This window comes from Quercus lobata, chromosome 1 (assembly GCF_001633185.2).
Source record: "Quercus lobata isolate SW786 chromosome 1, ValleyOak3.0 Primary Assembly, whole genome shotgun sequence".
Lineage (NCBI taxonomy): Eukaryota > Viridiplantae > Streptophyta > Magnoliopsida > Fagales > Fagaceae > Quercus > Quercus lobata.
In genome coordinates, this window is record NC_044904.1 from 13,173,050 (window position 1) to 13,189,331 (window position 16,282).

The 16,282-nt window shown below is 33.0% G+C and overlaps 1 protein-coding gene across 1 annotated transcript; it reads right to left on the reverse strand.

The window, feature by feature from the left end:
* Positions 1–3,193: 3,193 nt before the first annotated feature.
* On the reverse strand, positions 3,194–5,398 carry LOC115995303. The gene is made up of 2 exons (XM_031119821.1): positions 4,783–5,398; positions 3,194–3,969 (listed from the first exon to the last, which is right to left on the reverse strand). Exons 1-2 carry the CDS (start codon positions 5,396–5,398, stop codon positions 3,194–3,196), a joined length of 1,392 nt encoding a protein of 463 aa, XP_030975681.1.
* Between the last annotated feature and the right edge of the window lie 10,884 nt (positions 5,399–16,282).

Sequence of the window (16,282 nt, forward strand, 5' to 3'; positions counted from 1 at the left end):
TTATTATGAAAAGTATTTTTAAGTTATTAATTTTCCCTATGGATATAATATCTCAAAAATAAATTCACTAAATTTTAGATATCATATTCCGGTAAGGATGATACTATTGACACATATATTAAAAAATAATAATAATAATAATTAAAAGAATACCGACTTAGTTGAACAATCAAAACTTTAAAGACTTAATTAATTGTTTATTACTCAAATTACAACTTACAAAACTAAAAGTTATTTGCAATAATAAAAACAAAAGGTCACATCATCCGTGGATACTTAAAAACTATAAATATATAATTATATATTGATAAACCACTAAAACCAGATGCATTACTGTTTGGTCAATGCTAATTCTCATGAAATCTCAGCATGAACCCATGTCCATGTGGAACTGGTATCTTTAATTATAATTCAGTAAAACTTATAATTTCTGTCGTCGTACTTTCGTTGATACGTAATGAGAAATAGATAAGAAAATAAGTAATTTTTAATGTTTGTTTACAAGAGGATCAATCGTAAGACTCATATAGAAAGACGCAATACCGAGATGAGACAACGTAAGAATTTATATTAGTAATCATTGTTGAGTAACCCATGTAAGTGAAGTCTCACATTGAATAAAGATGAGAAGAATGAATGGTTAATATAACATAATTGAGCACATATCCATAGGGCTTAAGTCTTTTGGGTTAAAATGTAACTCTATATGTTATATTAATCACTTAAGGAAACTCCCCAAGGTGTTTATTTCCCCGACAAGTGTTATCAGAATCCATGGTGGTGTAGGGAAAGCCCAACAAAGGAATATTGCTAATGGTGCTAAATAATGGTGTGATGCGAGGTTCCCATGGACATGGACGTGCGGAGTTCTCATGGATGTGCGTACGGGGTTGACACGTGGTTCCCATAGATGGCATACGTACGAGAGACCCATGGATGACGCATTAATGAAATGAAAAGCCCATTAGGCAAGGGGGAAAGAGTAGAACTTGTTCATAGCCCATAGAGAGGTCTTGAAACTCATAGAGAAGAAGATTCACACATGAGGGAGAGATTGTTGAGTAATACGTGTGAGTGAAGTCCCACGTTGAATAAAGATGAAAAGAATGAGTGGTTAATATAACATAATTAAACACATACCCATAGGGCTTAGGCCTTTTGGGTTAAAGTGTGTCTTTATATGCTATATTAATTACTCAAGGAAGTTCCCCAAAGTGTTTATTTCCCCAAAGAAGTGGTATCAGAACCCATGGTAGTGTATGGAAAGCCCAACAAAGAAATATTACTAATGGTGCTAAATAATGGTGTGATGCGAGGTTCCCATGGACATGGACGAGTGAGGTTCCCATGGATGTGCGTGCGGGATTGACACATGGTTCCCATGGATGGCGTATGAAAGAACCATGGATAACGCGTTGATGAGGCAAGGAGGAATGAGTAGGACTTGTTTATGGCCCATAGAGAGGTCTTAAAGCCCATAGAGAGGCAGACTCACACGTGAGGGGGAGATTGTTGAGTAACACGTATGAGTGAAGCTCCACATTAAATAAAGATGAGAAGAATGAGTGGTTAATATAATATAATTGAGTACATACTCATAGGGCTTAGGCCTTTTAGGTTAAAGTGTTTCTCTATATGTTATATTAATTACTTAAGAAAGCTCCCCAAGATGTTTTTCTCCCTGACAATCATATAGGTTACTTTAGTTTGGACTTTGGAGATTGCTTGGTTGGGAAGTGAAGGCTTTCTTGCACTACATGAAAACATGAACTCCCTATATTATTATCCTTACGATTTTTAGTGCTGGCTAAATTTCATGACAAAATTTCTTATGAATAAAGTTTCTATTGTAATTGTTTTTCAATTTCAATTGTAATCGTTTGGTGTAAGAAAGGATAAAGTCATTCGAGCATAGATCTTGGTTGATTTAATCTAGCACTCCCCTTTTAATTAAGGTAGAGACGGTTTAAACCCAAAACCTCTTCCTTTGATATAATAATAAACATTCTCCCAAAATCTTAAGTTATTAAGAATTTAATTATTTAATCTAACAGTCCCCTTATGTGTAAGCATCAATTATTATGTGAAGTCCAACATGTGAGGAGTCCAACATGTGAGAATTTTTTAAATATGAGGTAAGGTGGAAACATAATTTGAACGTAAAAACTCTAATTCTGATACCATAATAAATTACCAATAATTCAACACTTTCTTTCACATGTAGACCTAAAACCGGCCGTTGTTAACAAACGGGCCAAACACGTGTCATGAGACTAAACTCATCCTTATTGAATTGAATTGCATATTAATTGTCTCAATTCCACAATTTTCTCTAGCAATCAATTTCATAATTTTCTCTTGAAATCAATATCTTGATTTGGTTTTCAATGACATGGAAAGTGAGTTATACTTTCCAGCACTCCCCTCAAGTTGTGCATTAATCTTCGATGAAATGTACAACTTATGGAAATTTGAATCGAAAGCTTGATCTATCTTCCAATGTTTTGAACTTCCTATTTTATTTTCTTTTCTTTTCGTTCAGTACAAGAAAATATAATTAACCGAAGAAAGTGTAACTTGGTACGAACCAATGTAGGTGCTCGATGACACATGAAGATAACAATTCCACTATAATTAATGGCAACAAATCTTCACATAGTAAATTTGATGAGATAGGGTTAGCCCTAAAGTGATTTTCCTGTTTGGGTTTTCGCTTTGTGAGCAATTCCTCATCTTTGTGTGTAAGTTATTTGTTTAATTGTTGTTTATTGTCTTTACCCATATTGCACTTGACATTGATTAACTAATTACCTGGGATTTTTAATTGCAATATTAACAAAATTGGTAGTAAGCCATACTTGGGTCCAAGCAGTGTTTTCAACTTTCAATTGCGATGCCACGAAAAAATTAAGAGTTTTGACTTCTAGATTCATCTAAGCTGCATAAACACGTATAAGAAGTGTTATTGATCAGTGGAGCATAGGGATCTCTTATAATTTGAGTCAGTTTTATTTTTGTTGATCATTATTAAGTACATATGAACTAATTGAACAAATACATTAATGAAATGACCATACATATGTCATTGCTGATCACCTTGACCTTATTAAAAAATTTATGACAAAGAGTGCTCCAATCGCTTAGCTCTTTTAGCTAGACAGAGTACTAAAGGGCAAGAAATTAATTTGATTCATCATCTCTTACAAACTACTCCACGGCCGTTCATCCCGCTAGAGCAATTTAGATTTCCAAACTCCAAATTTTCCAAAGAATTACCTTCCGTAAACTGACCAGTAAATCTTGCTACAGCACAATCAGTGGCAAAGAGGCTTGAAGATGAGAATTCTTTGTCACCACCCAAAACAGGCATGACCACTCCCATCTTCACCTTACTCACATAGTTGCTCGCATAAGTTTGGCCCAAAACACCATTAACTTGGCTGCTCAATGCATAAAACTTGAAGCTCAAGTCCAGATGAGCAAAGCAATCCTCTTGTGTGATCCCATAATTGTGAACACGTGAATCTTTCTCGGTTATAGGCACGACTGTTGCTTTGATCTTGAAATTTCCTTCAACCTCAACTTCTACTGAGTTAGTGTCACGAAGCCTTGTGATTGCAACACTTGGCGATGTCATGGACTCCCATTTGGTGCCTTCACCATCAAGCAAGTGTATGGGTTCACCATTGAAACCTAGGGAAATGCGGTCATTGGAGTCATCCCAAATTGATGTATTCTTTGCGCCAATGAAGAGATTGTGGGTGTCAAAGAGGATTCCTAGAGACTGGACCCAGGTGAAGTCCCTCTTCATGTTTTGGTTTCTTTTTCCAATGAAGTGAGCGTTGATATGGAGGTTGGAATCAGAAACTATGCAGAAGTCTTGGGCCTTCTTACCATGGAAGTAAAAGGTGATTCCATCTCCACCAACGAATCGAGGATCTTGGCACACAGCACCGGGTCGGTTGCAATCTGATCAAATTTGCATGAGCGAATGTTATCATAAATTTACTCACCTCATGTGACATATTTTCAACACATAGACTCTTATAGCATATATGCACACTTAGTTTATACCCATAGGCCATTATAGAATCCAGGTGAAATGATAAAAATCACACCAATCACTGCATGAATGCCAATTCAACTTAAAAAATAATGTATTAAAGTTGCAATCAATTTGAATACAAAAATTTTACAAATTGTGATAATAAATATGATTAAAATCATCTCAATAATATAGCAAATAATTGTTTAAATTACTTTTTATGATATCGGTAGTACATAAATTTATCGTACTTATATAATAAAATTTATAATATATCTACCATCACTATATCGATAATTTAAAAATAAAAATAATGATAACTTAAAATAAAATAAGAGGTTTTTGAGTTTACAATAACTTCCTATAAAATAAGTTTTTGAAAATCCATATTTTTAGACATAATTATTTTAATATATATATATATATATTAATTCAATTTTAGAGTAATATATAGTGTTAAACTACACAAAGATAAGACACTATTAGCCGGTTTGAATTGAAGGGAGTAGAGTAGAGTAAATTTGGCTCAAAATTAGTCTATTTTCAGCCAACTCTTTTTTACTCCCCTTCACTCTCCCTCCTTCTTCCATCAATCCAAACATGCCCTATTCCCAAACGAATAGTTTTAAAGAATCACTTATTCAAAAGCGGAAAAAGACTTTGAGATTGAATCATATGTATTGTTACTCGTTAATTTAAGTTCTATATAAAGAGCAAAAGTGTAAGGACAAACTTACTGCAAACGGGACTGCAGGTGACGCAGTCAACCTCACATTGCTCGGGGCAACCACTAGGACAACTATGCTCCATGGCATAGCAGTGAGGGTAATTCTTATTCATGCATCTAACTTTCTTTCCATCGGAACTCGAAGCTGGGGGAGGTGGAGGGGGATGTGAAGAAGGGGGAGTGGGTGTTGTCAATGGAGGTGGAGGGGGTGAAGGATAAATAGTCGTAGGAGGTGGTGGAGGTGGTGAAGAATAAATGGTAGAAGGTGGCAGTGGAGGTGGTGAAGGTGGAGGTGGTGAAGAATAAATAGTAGGTGTGGGAGGTGGAGGAGAGGGTGAAGGATAAGTTCTAGGAGGTGGAGGAGGTGATTGCTTCCTAGGCTTTGGTGGTGGTGGTGGTGGTGGTGGTGGTGATGGTGATGATGTACAAACAGGTTGGCATGAAACACAATCCACCACACAAGTGCGAGGGCAAGTTGTAGGACAATATTTGTCTACATGGTAACAAGTAGGGTACTTTTTGTCTTTGCATTTCACTTTCTTCTGTTTTGGTGGTCCTGCCTCTGCCACCATCACTGTGAAGAGGAGAAGCAAACACACAGTCAGGCATGCTATAGATTTAGCCATTTGATGATGAAATGAAAGAATATTGTTCAAATGACTGTGGATATAGGTTCCCTATACTCCTCCTTTTATATTGATTTTGAAAGGTGGATTAATCGGTTAGCTTGTGTAAGCCTCAAATTTAGCATGGGCTTCACTTCACGCTTGCTTTTTTACGTGGAGTGCTCTTTACTTTAATTCCAATTGGCTGTCACATGCCCCATCAAAAATTAAGAAGTCAACCTCTAATTAAGTCTTGATCAATTTGTACGTCAAAACTGATTCCTAGCGTTTTCGAGTTAGACATGTAGTCTTTGTAGGGTAGATAAAAACTCCAAACTCGGTACTTACATTTTAAATAAGATCATGCTACTATAAATGTTCTTGAATCCCTAGCCTCTGCATAGGGTTGTCGATCTTATATTAGGATAATTATTTTGTGAAATAATTATGTCTAATAATGCCAGAGTATTGGTTTTTTTTGTTAAAATTAACGATATCCTCAATCATGTATGCATGCCATTATTTTGGATAACAATGTAAGCTTTCTTCTTCGCTCCTACTCCAATCAATTCTTTCTTGTATGTAGGCCTTGTGTATGTCATTTCTACTAGTAGTACTAGTATGACCGTAGGAATCTTGTTTGGATTTTTGAGTTTATGAAATTGTGTAACATGGGTGGCGCGCTAATTACCAATATAGTGATAATCACGTTTAAACTAGATAGTTGCATTTGGAAAAAAGAAAATGGAAACTCTACTCTAAAGGAATTAGGAATCTCATCTTAGAAAAAAAAAATACTCAAAAGAAATCTTAGTAGCATTCTTAAAGCCCTTCCTTTCGGCATTTAAATAGGTACTAACTTTACATCTGTAATGGACTTGCGAAAAGTCTAGTAGGCAATCCATGCATGATGCTATTCTATAATTGCCTTCAGGATAAATGATATAAAATAGAGAGAGAGAGAGAGAGAGAGAGAGAGAGGACTAAACGATTAACTGTACTGTTTTTTACATAAATGAGTTTTTTTAACGTATATATAAATAAGTTTTGAGTCATTTGACCTAAAAGAGGAAATTTCTAACTAATAAACTCCAAGTACTTGCAATGTACTTTCGGTCCATGTAATTTAGATAACCATTCAATTAGATGTCTATTCTAAGCCTTTCAATATTTATATGTCAACAAAGATTAATTGGAATTCAGTGGTCACAATGATGCGACATACTTTCTTTTAATTTTTTTAAGAAAAAAAAATCTCATTAAACATAAGCAAGTTAAAATATTTTTAGTTTTTATATATGAGTACTTTTTTGGGTTTATTCTCTTGGCAAGATATATAGGGATATGAACTTTTCTCTTTTAGAGTTTCAACCCCAAAACAATTGGAACATAAAATAAAAAACATGACTTAGGCTATGTTTGTTTTGGCTTCAAACCATTTTAAGAAATCATTTTCCGTAAAACCATGTGTTTGGTTGCGCATGAAAAATAGAATTTTCCGGATTTGCATTTCAGTTGACCGTAAAAAGAAGCCTTTGACCCAGAAATTATTTTACATTTCTATTTTCACTTCAAACCATTTCCGAACCGAGCTTCAGACGCACAGAGAGAGAGAGAGAGAGAGAGAGAGAGAGAGAGAGAGAGAGAGAGAGAGAGAGAGAGAGAGAGAGAGAGAGAGAGAGAGAGAGAGATGGTGAGCAAGAACAGAACGAGCTCCAATCCGACGACCACAGATCGAGCTCCAATTCGACGACCCACACTCCACCGGTCTCATTGATCGCAGCACCGCGCCGATCGCACCGCGCCGATCAAGCAAAGATCGACTCCAACGCCGCTTGATCTCGCCTCCGCCGCGCGATCTCGCCTCTAGATCGAACCCAGTCGCCTCTCTCTCTTCCTTCTTCTCTCAATTTGACCGGATTTGATGAATTTTTTTTCTGGGTTTTGTTTCTTGTGTTTCTGTATTGAGGAATGATATTATATATTTGTTTGGCGGCTGAGAAAATGTGAGCAACAAGTAGAAAATATGTTTTCTATGGTATTTTCAAGAACACAACCAAACACCAAAATATTTTTCAAAACATTTTTTGAAATGCAACCAAACACTTGAAAATATTTTCATTTCCCGAAAATATTTTCATCTGAAAATATTTTACACCCAGAAAATATTTTACACTGAAACAAACACAGCCTTAGGTTCAATGCTCCAATGCACTAACTAGCTAGACCCATCAAGATGATAAAATATAACTTGTCCAAAAATATGTTATAAAAAATATTTTTAAGTTAATCTTCCATATGGATATCACATGACTCAAAAATAAATTCACTAAATTTTGGATATCATATTCCAATAAGATGATATTGACTCATTAAAAAAGAAATGATTAATTACAAATTACACTCCTGAAGTTTTTTGATGATTGGATTTTACACCCCAAAATTTCAAAAACTTGATTTTACACACTAAATTTTAATTCCATTAGCAATTTACCTCTCATAATTAGTTTTTATTATTAAGTGACACATCATCGTATTAATATATTTTATTTTTGACAAATCAACCCAAAAATTACATCGTTTCAGTAATGGCCAAGTGAAGAGCTGACACAATCAAAACTATGTCATTTCAGGGCAAAATTTGGTATTTAGACTGTTTTTAGAAAAAAAATTTGTGAACAGCATGCGCGTCAAACTATTTAGTTAGTTGGACTGATTTTGGAACTCGAGTTTGGCAAACTCGAGTTCCGGCCCAAAATTCAAGCTATAGTGGCATTTTTTTTAGTGGCGTTTGTCAAAAACGCCACTATATGTACCCTATAGTGGCATTTTCTATAAACACTGCTATAGGAACAAAAAAAGGCCACTATAGGGTTTGCTTTCCAGCCCAAAATCGAGTTTGGCGAACTCGAGTTCCAAAAACAGTCCAACTAACTAATTAATTTGACGCGCATGCTATTCTCCAAAAAAATTTCTAAATTCAGTCTAAATAGCAAATTTTGCCTCATTTCAGGCCTAAACTTAAAACACAAACCTTTAGCTTAAACGACACCTAAACTCTAAAATCAAAAACAGAAACCATAAACCCAAGCGACAACTCAGCTCAACCCAGCTCATGAACCCAGCAGCGGCCAGCAAGTACAAATCTAGCAACAATAACCCTAAGAACTCACAAACCACTGCAAACACCACCAATCACGGCAAACAATTTTAGCATCAAAAATCACAAACCCCACCCTCTTTGACTGAAAACCTAGGCCTACTGCATGCATCCCTCTTCAAGAACCAAACCCAATCACAGTAAAGCCCACCAACTACAATCTCCAGCGAAAGCCACCTTCAAGTACCAAATCCACTCACACCACCTTCAATCAACAAGCCCACTGAACCAATCAACAGAGAAACCCACCTTCAGACACTAAACCCACTCGCACCACCTTAATTCAACAACCAAACAACTACAAATTCAGAAAAAATAACCTTAATAAAAAGCGAGAAAGAGAGCTGGAAAGAAATGAAGGAGAACTGATGGTTTTACCGTTGCTGTGGCCATCACAACCGAGGGGTTTGGGTTAGGAAGGTCTCGTGGGGTTTGGAGGTTTTGAACATATTGTGGGATTCATGGTTTCTATTTTTGATTTTAGAGTTTGGGTGTCGTTTAAGCTAGAGGTTTGTGTTTTAAGTTCAGGCCTAAAACAACGTAATTTTGATTATGCCAACTCTTTACTTAGCCATCACTGAAACGACGTAGTTTAAGAGCTCATTTAGCAAAATTAAAATACATCAGTATGGTGATGTGTCATTTAACAGCAAAAACTAACCGTGTTTTGAATTGCTAACAAAACCAAATTTCATGATGTAAAATCAAGTTTCTAAAATTTTGGAGTTTAAAATCCAATCAACCTCAAACTTCAGGAGTGTAATTTGCAATTTATTCCAAAAAAAAAGAACTTAGTTGGAAAAATCAAAACCTTAAAGACTTCATTCTTAATTGTATACTCAAATCACAAGAACTTAAAGTTTTTTGTAATTATAAAACCAAAAAGTCACATAATCAGTGGATAATTAAAAACTATAATATATATTGATAAACCATAGGCATTATGTTTGGTCAATGCTAATTCTCATGAAATCTACCATTAGCATGAACCCATGTCCATCTGGAACTGGTATCTTTATAATTCAGTAAAACTTAATTTATGTCCTTAATTAATTAGTAGGGCTTTGTTGATAAGTAATGAGAATTAGATGAGAAAAAAACATCTGGTACTTGTTTAATGTTTGTTTACAAGATGATCAATCGTTAGACACTAGAGAAAGACGCAATACCGAGACCAGTCAATGGAGGAAATTATATAAGCATAGTTATCATACTTTGTTGCCTTATTTTGGAGATTGCTTTGGCAGGAAGTGAGGGGCTGTGATTGGTTTCTTGGCTTACATGAAAACACGAAGTCCCCAAATTAGTGTGATGCCATGAAGAAAGGGTTCTGACTTCTCGATTTTTGGTCATCTGGGCGGCACAAACAAAGGCATAGATAGTGTGTGTGATTTACAAGCATAAGTCAGGGTCTTCTTCTCCATATATAGTCTTAGGAGCTTTTCTTTTTCTTTTTTTTTCTTTTTTGAGGAACTAGTCTTAGGAGCTAAGTACAGCTACCACAACACAATAAATTAAAGGTTGCGATCATAATCATATTGAACACCAAGATGCACGTAAGGAAATATATGCAGTAGAATGATGAAGAGATATCTCTAGTTATGATTGTTCAAGTATTGTAGAAAGAAAACCACTGCCTTCTTTAGAGAGAATTCATCTAACTTATAACCAATATATCTTGATAAACCCTTTCCTGGAGATGCATGTTCCCTTTTATGTCACTGTTTATTGGAAAATAATCAATAATTCCTTAATATAATAACGTAATTTTATTTTTCCTTGAATCCCATCATGAATATCAAGTTGCTATACTCCAAAAGTACTAATAATTAATTTTATTTATTAAATAGTGTTTCATCATTAAACTTTTCATAATTAATATATTTAATCTTTATTTATAACTCAAATCAATATTTAATAAACATATAATAATTAATCATTGAGATAAATTATGCATGGAAAACATTAGATATTCTAATATAAATTTATTTTATATTCTCCACTTGGTTCACTTGACATTTAAATATCTTATTAATTGAGTCATATATGGTATATGGACATTATTATACTACCATCTCATCTAGATTTGAAATACTTCCACTCAAATAGAGAGCCCATTATTTCTCTAAAAAAATTAAAATAAAGAGCCCATTACATGAATCATGACCATAATACCATTAATATATATAGCAACTAACAAGTACTTCATTCCGTGAATTACAATGCATTTTACTCTTTAAGTTAGTACAAATATCAATTTATAATGGACTTCCGGCCAATAAGCCATTCAGATTTTCATTTATATATCCCAATTAATGGATAAAATAAACTCTATATATACATGTTTTCTCAAAAAAAAAAATAAAATAAAATAAAATCTATACATATACCTGGTGTGAACAAAATAAACATCATTCTGTTTATTTTCTATTGAATAATTACATATATGTTACAAAAACTAGAATGACTAGAGAAAATTAACCCCCATAGTATATAAGTTAACAAGTCTTATTCTTCACGTGATCTTTTTACTAATTTACAATCCTTTAGCCATAGGATTTGTGATCATTAATTAACTCAGTAGGTATATGCTTAATGGATAACTTATGTTTCTTAACACTCTCTCTAACACAAAGGTTTTATTTGGTAGGGGAGTTGGAAGAGTAAGAGTATGAAAAATATAGGAAGAATAGTAAAGCTGGAAGAAATAAATTATTCTTGTTTTCTTTTCTTGTGTGTTTGATAAAAGGGATAAAAAAATAAATATAAAAATCCTTTATAGATATTTTTTGGCTTTCATATTTTCTTGAATTACGTGTTGATTTTTGTTTGTTTTCTCATGATTATATCATTTAATTTATTTCTAATATTTTGAGACTTTTTTTTTTTTTGAAAGTCTCACGAATCTACATAAATAAAGCAAAGATGAAAGAAGAACTAATATTTGAAGGGATGGAGTGATCAATGTTTGCGTTCTGCTTATTATTGTAATTTTCAATTATGCTAGTGTTAGGGTCATATTTTATTATAATTGGCTAATTTTTTGACAAAATGCACTTTACTTATAATTTGGTAGATCTAAGATGGGTTTAGTACTTCAAAAAACATGTTATTCAAATCAAGTATTAAAGACATAAAGACTGGTCTAAGAAACAAGTGAAGAATCATTGAGTCTCAATAGAAGCCTGCTATCGAGACTTAATGTGAACCTTGATAAATAACTCGACAGCAGCTCAATCTATCGAGAATTACGATTTCAGAATTTCCAGATCAGGAATTCGACCCTAGACATTTATAAGACTTATCTTAAGAACTGTTACACACGGATACAAAGACCAAGAGATTTTTTTTCTTTGTGAGAAGCTACCGCATTTGTACACCATAGGGTTTTGTAACTAAATATTTCCTGATCTTCATTGTTGATGAAGTGAAAAACTTTACAGCCAACAACATCTGTTCAAGTTGCTGAAGTTAGTCACGTACTGGGATCCGTGCAAAGGGTTAGTCACAAATTGGAAAGGTTCAACTGTAGGTTGGTATTGGAAAGAAAGCTACTACAAGATCAAATCCAATTAGGTATTAGAGCAAAGGTTCAACTATAGGTTGGTATTTCGGGATAAGCCAGGGTAGTTGATAAGATTCCTTATACTTGTAACCGCTTGATTGTTGATCAGTGGATTCTTGAGAGTGACGTCCTTAAAATCACCAGATGGGATTTTTGCCTTATGAGATTTTCCTCATTTGTCAACAAATCACCGTGTCTCATTTGTTTTTTGTTGCACTTAGTATTTTTGGTGATTTGTTGGTACCTTCACGATTTATATGCAATTGAACCTAATTAATCAACTTGGATAATTGAATTAATTAACCGGGGTTAAGCTATCTTAACCCAACAGCTAGAATTTGTAATTATAATATTGAAGGAAAATGACTTTTCTACCTTTTAATTTTTTTTATTTAAATAATCAATCAATGTGACCAAAAAAAAAACCAACCCTACCAACCCAAACCCATTTGGTTCGGTTACTTTAATAATAATGGGTTAGTTGAATTAATGGTTTTCAAATTTGATGATGTTGGATATTGGTTTAGATTGAAAGTACCATTTAAACCGACCCATTTCACATCCATAATATTCTTTTTAAATCAGTATAATTCTTTCGAGTAATATTAGTACCACTGAAATTGGCACAATTTTGTGCCTCAACTCGCCACATAGTGAGTTGTGGGAACACACATTCACCAATCACAATTCGCCATTTAGCAAGTTATAGCACAAAATTATGCCAATTTTGAGGGGACTAGCATCACCCAATTCTTTCTCATCTTCTTCATGGGAGTTGAAAAAATAAAAAGAGAAATAAATAGAAGCTCTAACAAACTTAATTAAATATAATTTGTCCTTATATAAATAATGACCAACTGCACAAAATGCATGGCTGAGCCACACAGAGTAACTCTTGTGAGCAACATACGTTACATACTTACCTACTATATCCTCTCGGGGTTACATTTGACAATAACTAAAAATCTCTAGTTATTACGATGAATTGCCATTCAAATCTGTGGAGAAGAAGAAGTCAAGTGTCTAATAACTTATTATGAATGAATGTACTCTCTATTTCTCTTGTTGCGTTCATAGAATTTGAGATTTTAAAAAAAAAATTAAAAATATAATTACAGAAGTTAATATTTAATTAAAAAAGTATAGAGTTTTGTAATTCAATGGTATTGTCTCATTTCCTTTACGAGGAAATCAAAGTTCAAATCTCCAATTTTTGTAATTATTAAACTATTTGAGAGAGAGAGAGAGAGAGAGAGTAATATTGAGTCATTTTGCAAAAAGCCTTTGTAAGTTGTAGCTAAAAAGAAAAGGTTGAGTCATTTTTAAAATCTTTAAAACTAAATCAAGATAATTGATAAAAGTCTCACTATTTTAATATAGGGTTGAACACACACACTAGCTTAGTTGAGTCATCCCCCCCACCCCCCAAATTATAAAATATATATTAAGTAAGACAATATTTTATATTCTCGATTAAGATTAGGTAGGTATGCTACATATTTGAAAAAATGTACAATATAATTCTCCATATATAAATTATTCTTTTTCCATTTTCAATTTATATGCTTAAATTTTTTTAAGGATAGTATCTGTAGGGACAAGGGCCCAAAATAATATATTGGGCCTTGAGCCTTGTCTGAGGACATTGATATGTCCGAGAAGAAGCAAGTAGTTGTTAAACGTTACCAATTAAAGTCTCAGAGATGGGGAACAAGTGAGAGGTTGTCCGAGGAGGAACTCCTCCTCGGATAGATGAATATAGTTCACAATATGTACTCCATCTGTTAGTGTAATCCTCCAAGAAACTTTAATGATAGAGACATGTTTCATAAACATACGAGAAGAAAGGAAATCTAAAAATATCTAAGGGAAAGCTACCACCACCACATTAAATGCACTGCAGCTACTTTTCTGGCCGCATTTATGTGAAGAAGACCTCTGAATAGTACTACCTTAGCTACCACAACTCACAGAAAACCAGAAAGGATATCTGATGGAACAAGTACTCAAGTAAGGGTTCGGATGATCAACAGGTGGAGGGTGAAGATAATCCAAAGGAAGATATATAAGGTGAAAAACTCTTCATGGAGAGAGGATTGGAAAAATGAGAAAGAGAACACTGTAGCAATCCAAATTGTCTTTGTATCTAACTGTGATCAATATATATAATTTTGATCTCCTCGGACTGAAAGTCCATTAAGATCAATACTTATTATTCGTGCTTGATTGTCATTTAATTTAATACTAGCCGTTGTTCAATTCATTAGAGCCTAGTTCTTGTATCCAATCTCTACAAATTTATTGTATTGAGCTCATTGGGCCGAGATCCCATACCCTCTGGATTTGGGCCACAAATCGGGACCCCACAATATCAATTTACAATTTAAACAGTGAATATTTGTTGACTTTTGGAGCTAATAAACAACAAAAGTTGTCAATACATTATCAAGCTTTAACATCTTCTGTTGAATATAAAAGTTTTAGACTATCATAACGACTTACTTTTTCCAACTAAATTTGTTAATACTTTATTGACTCCACGGCCTTCATTTGAAGACAAGTTTCAAACTATCATAACGACTTACTTAAATAACGAACAACTGATGAATAATAAGAATCTTCTTTTTTTTTTTTTTTTTTGTTCAAAATGAATATTAAGAATCTTGTTAATTTAACAACATGAATCTACATTTATGATTCATCATAGGAAAATCATGACTAAAATCAAGCCACAAAAATTTCACAACTTTGCATTTTTGCCACTAAATTTTTAGAGAACAAAATTTCATATTAAATTTTTTTTTTTTTTTTTTAAAAAGAAGAAGAAAGAAACATATATCTATACTACCATTTAAAGGGCTTCCTGATTTTATAATACATTATATAATCAGAGTACAACTACAAAAGGGTCTAACCTTTGTAGTTGTAGACTGGGGTTATAAACACTATTATTACTATTTTCATGTATGTTCTAATAAGTATTATTATTTACTCAAAAAAATAAAAATAAATGGGCTTCCCTTGTTTGGGATCCTCATTTTTTTTTTTTCAAAAATGCCCCACACCCCTATGTTTAAGTAGAGACAAAACTAAATGACAATCCGGTAAAAATATAACTTTAACTCCCACTAAAATATTGCCTAAAAAATTTGGTCGCTCTCCTATTGATTTTCAAATTATTTTATCCACTTATAAATTAAATTCTCAAAATAAAAATTATATATAAAAAATAAAGACACAAGTTTTTTTTTTGCTATAAAATAGGACAACTAAGCCCAACGTTTTCACTTTTTTTTTCTTCTCCTTTTTCCCCCTTTATCAAGACTTAAACGCTTCCCTTTCTCTCTCTTTTTCTTTTTCTTTTTCTTTTTTTTTTTTGTTTTTTCAGTTTCCTTTCTTCTAAATTCTAATCTCACTTTTTTTAAAAAAAATTTGGTTTTTGTTTTTATTTTTTAATCTATTTTTCTTTATTTTTGAATAATTAAAAAACTGTGATTTTTAATGTACTCCCTTTTTTTCTTTTTAATGATTTATTTATTTATTTATGTTGGTATTTGAATTGTTTTCTCTTCAAATCTGTTTGCACTACCTTTTTTTTCATTTTAATGAATATATTTTCTATGTCCAAAATAAAATCACTATGCATGTGGTTTAATTGGATAGAAGAGAGAAATGTCTCAAATTGATATAAATGGAAAATTATAACACTAAACCCAAAAAAAGTCTCATCGCATACACAAAGCGCGTGTGATAAAGTTAGTATATAGGTGTGTGTGTGTAGTATGAGAAATGTATAATTGTTTTGGGAAATTGGGATTGAATTCAACACATGCACGCACATATATATAAATTATTCTTTTTCTATTTTCAAATTGTTCCCTCGATTTCATACATAATAGCATTAACCGACAATTTATAACGGTGAATATTTGTTGACTTATTGTTAATAAACAACAAAAAAATGTTAATACTTGATCGGCTTTACGATTTTCATTTAAATACAAAAGTTTCAAACTATCCTAACGACTTACTTAAAATAACAAATAACTAACAAAAAGTAAGTGAATTAATTAATTTAACAACTCAAATTTACATTCATATTTCATCGTAGGGAAATCATGACTAAAATGAAATCACAAAAATGTAATAACGGTCATTTATGATTTTCATATTTAATATA

Coding starts and splice junctions, on each gene's coding strand:
- LOC115995303 (XM_031119821.1), bottom strand. CDS start 5,398: ATGGCTAAATCTATAGCATGCCTGACTGTGTGTTTGCTTCTCCTCTTC. Junction 3,970..4,782: donor CACCTGCAGTCCCGTTTGCA/GTAAGTTTGTCC, acceptor AAATTTGATCAG/ATTGCAACCGACCCGGTGCT.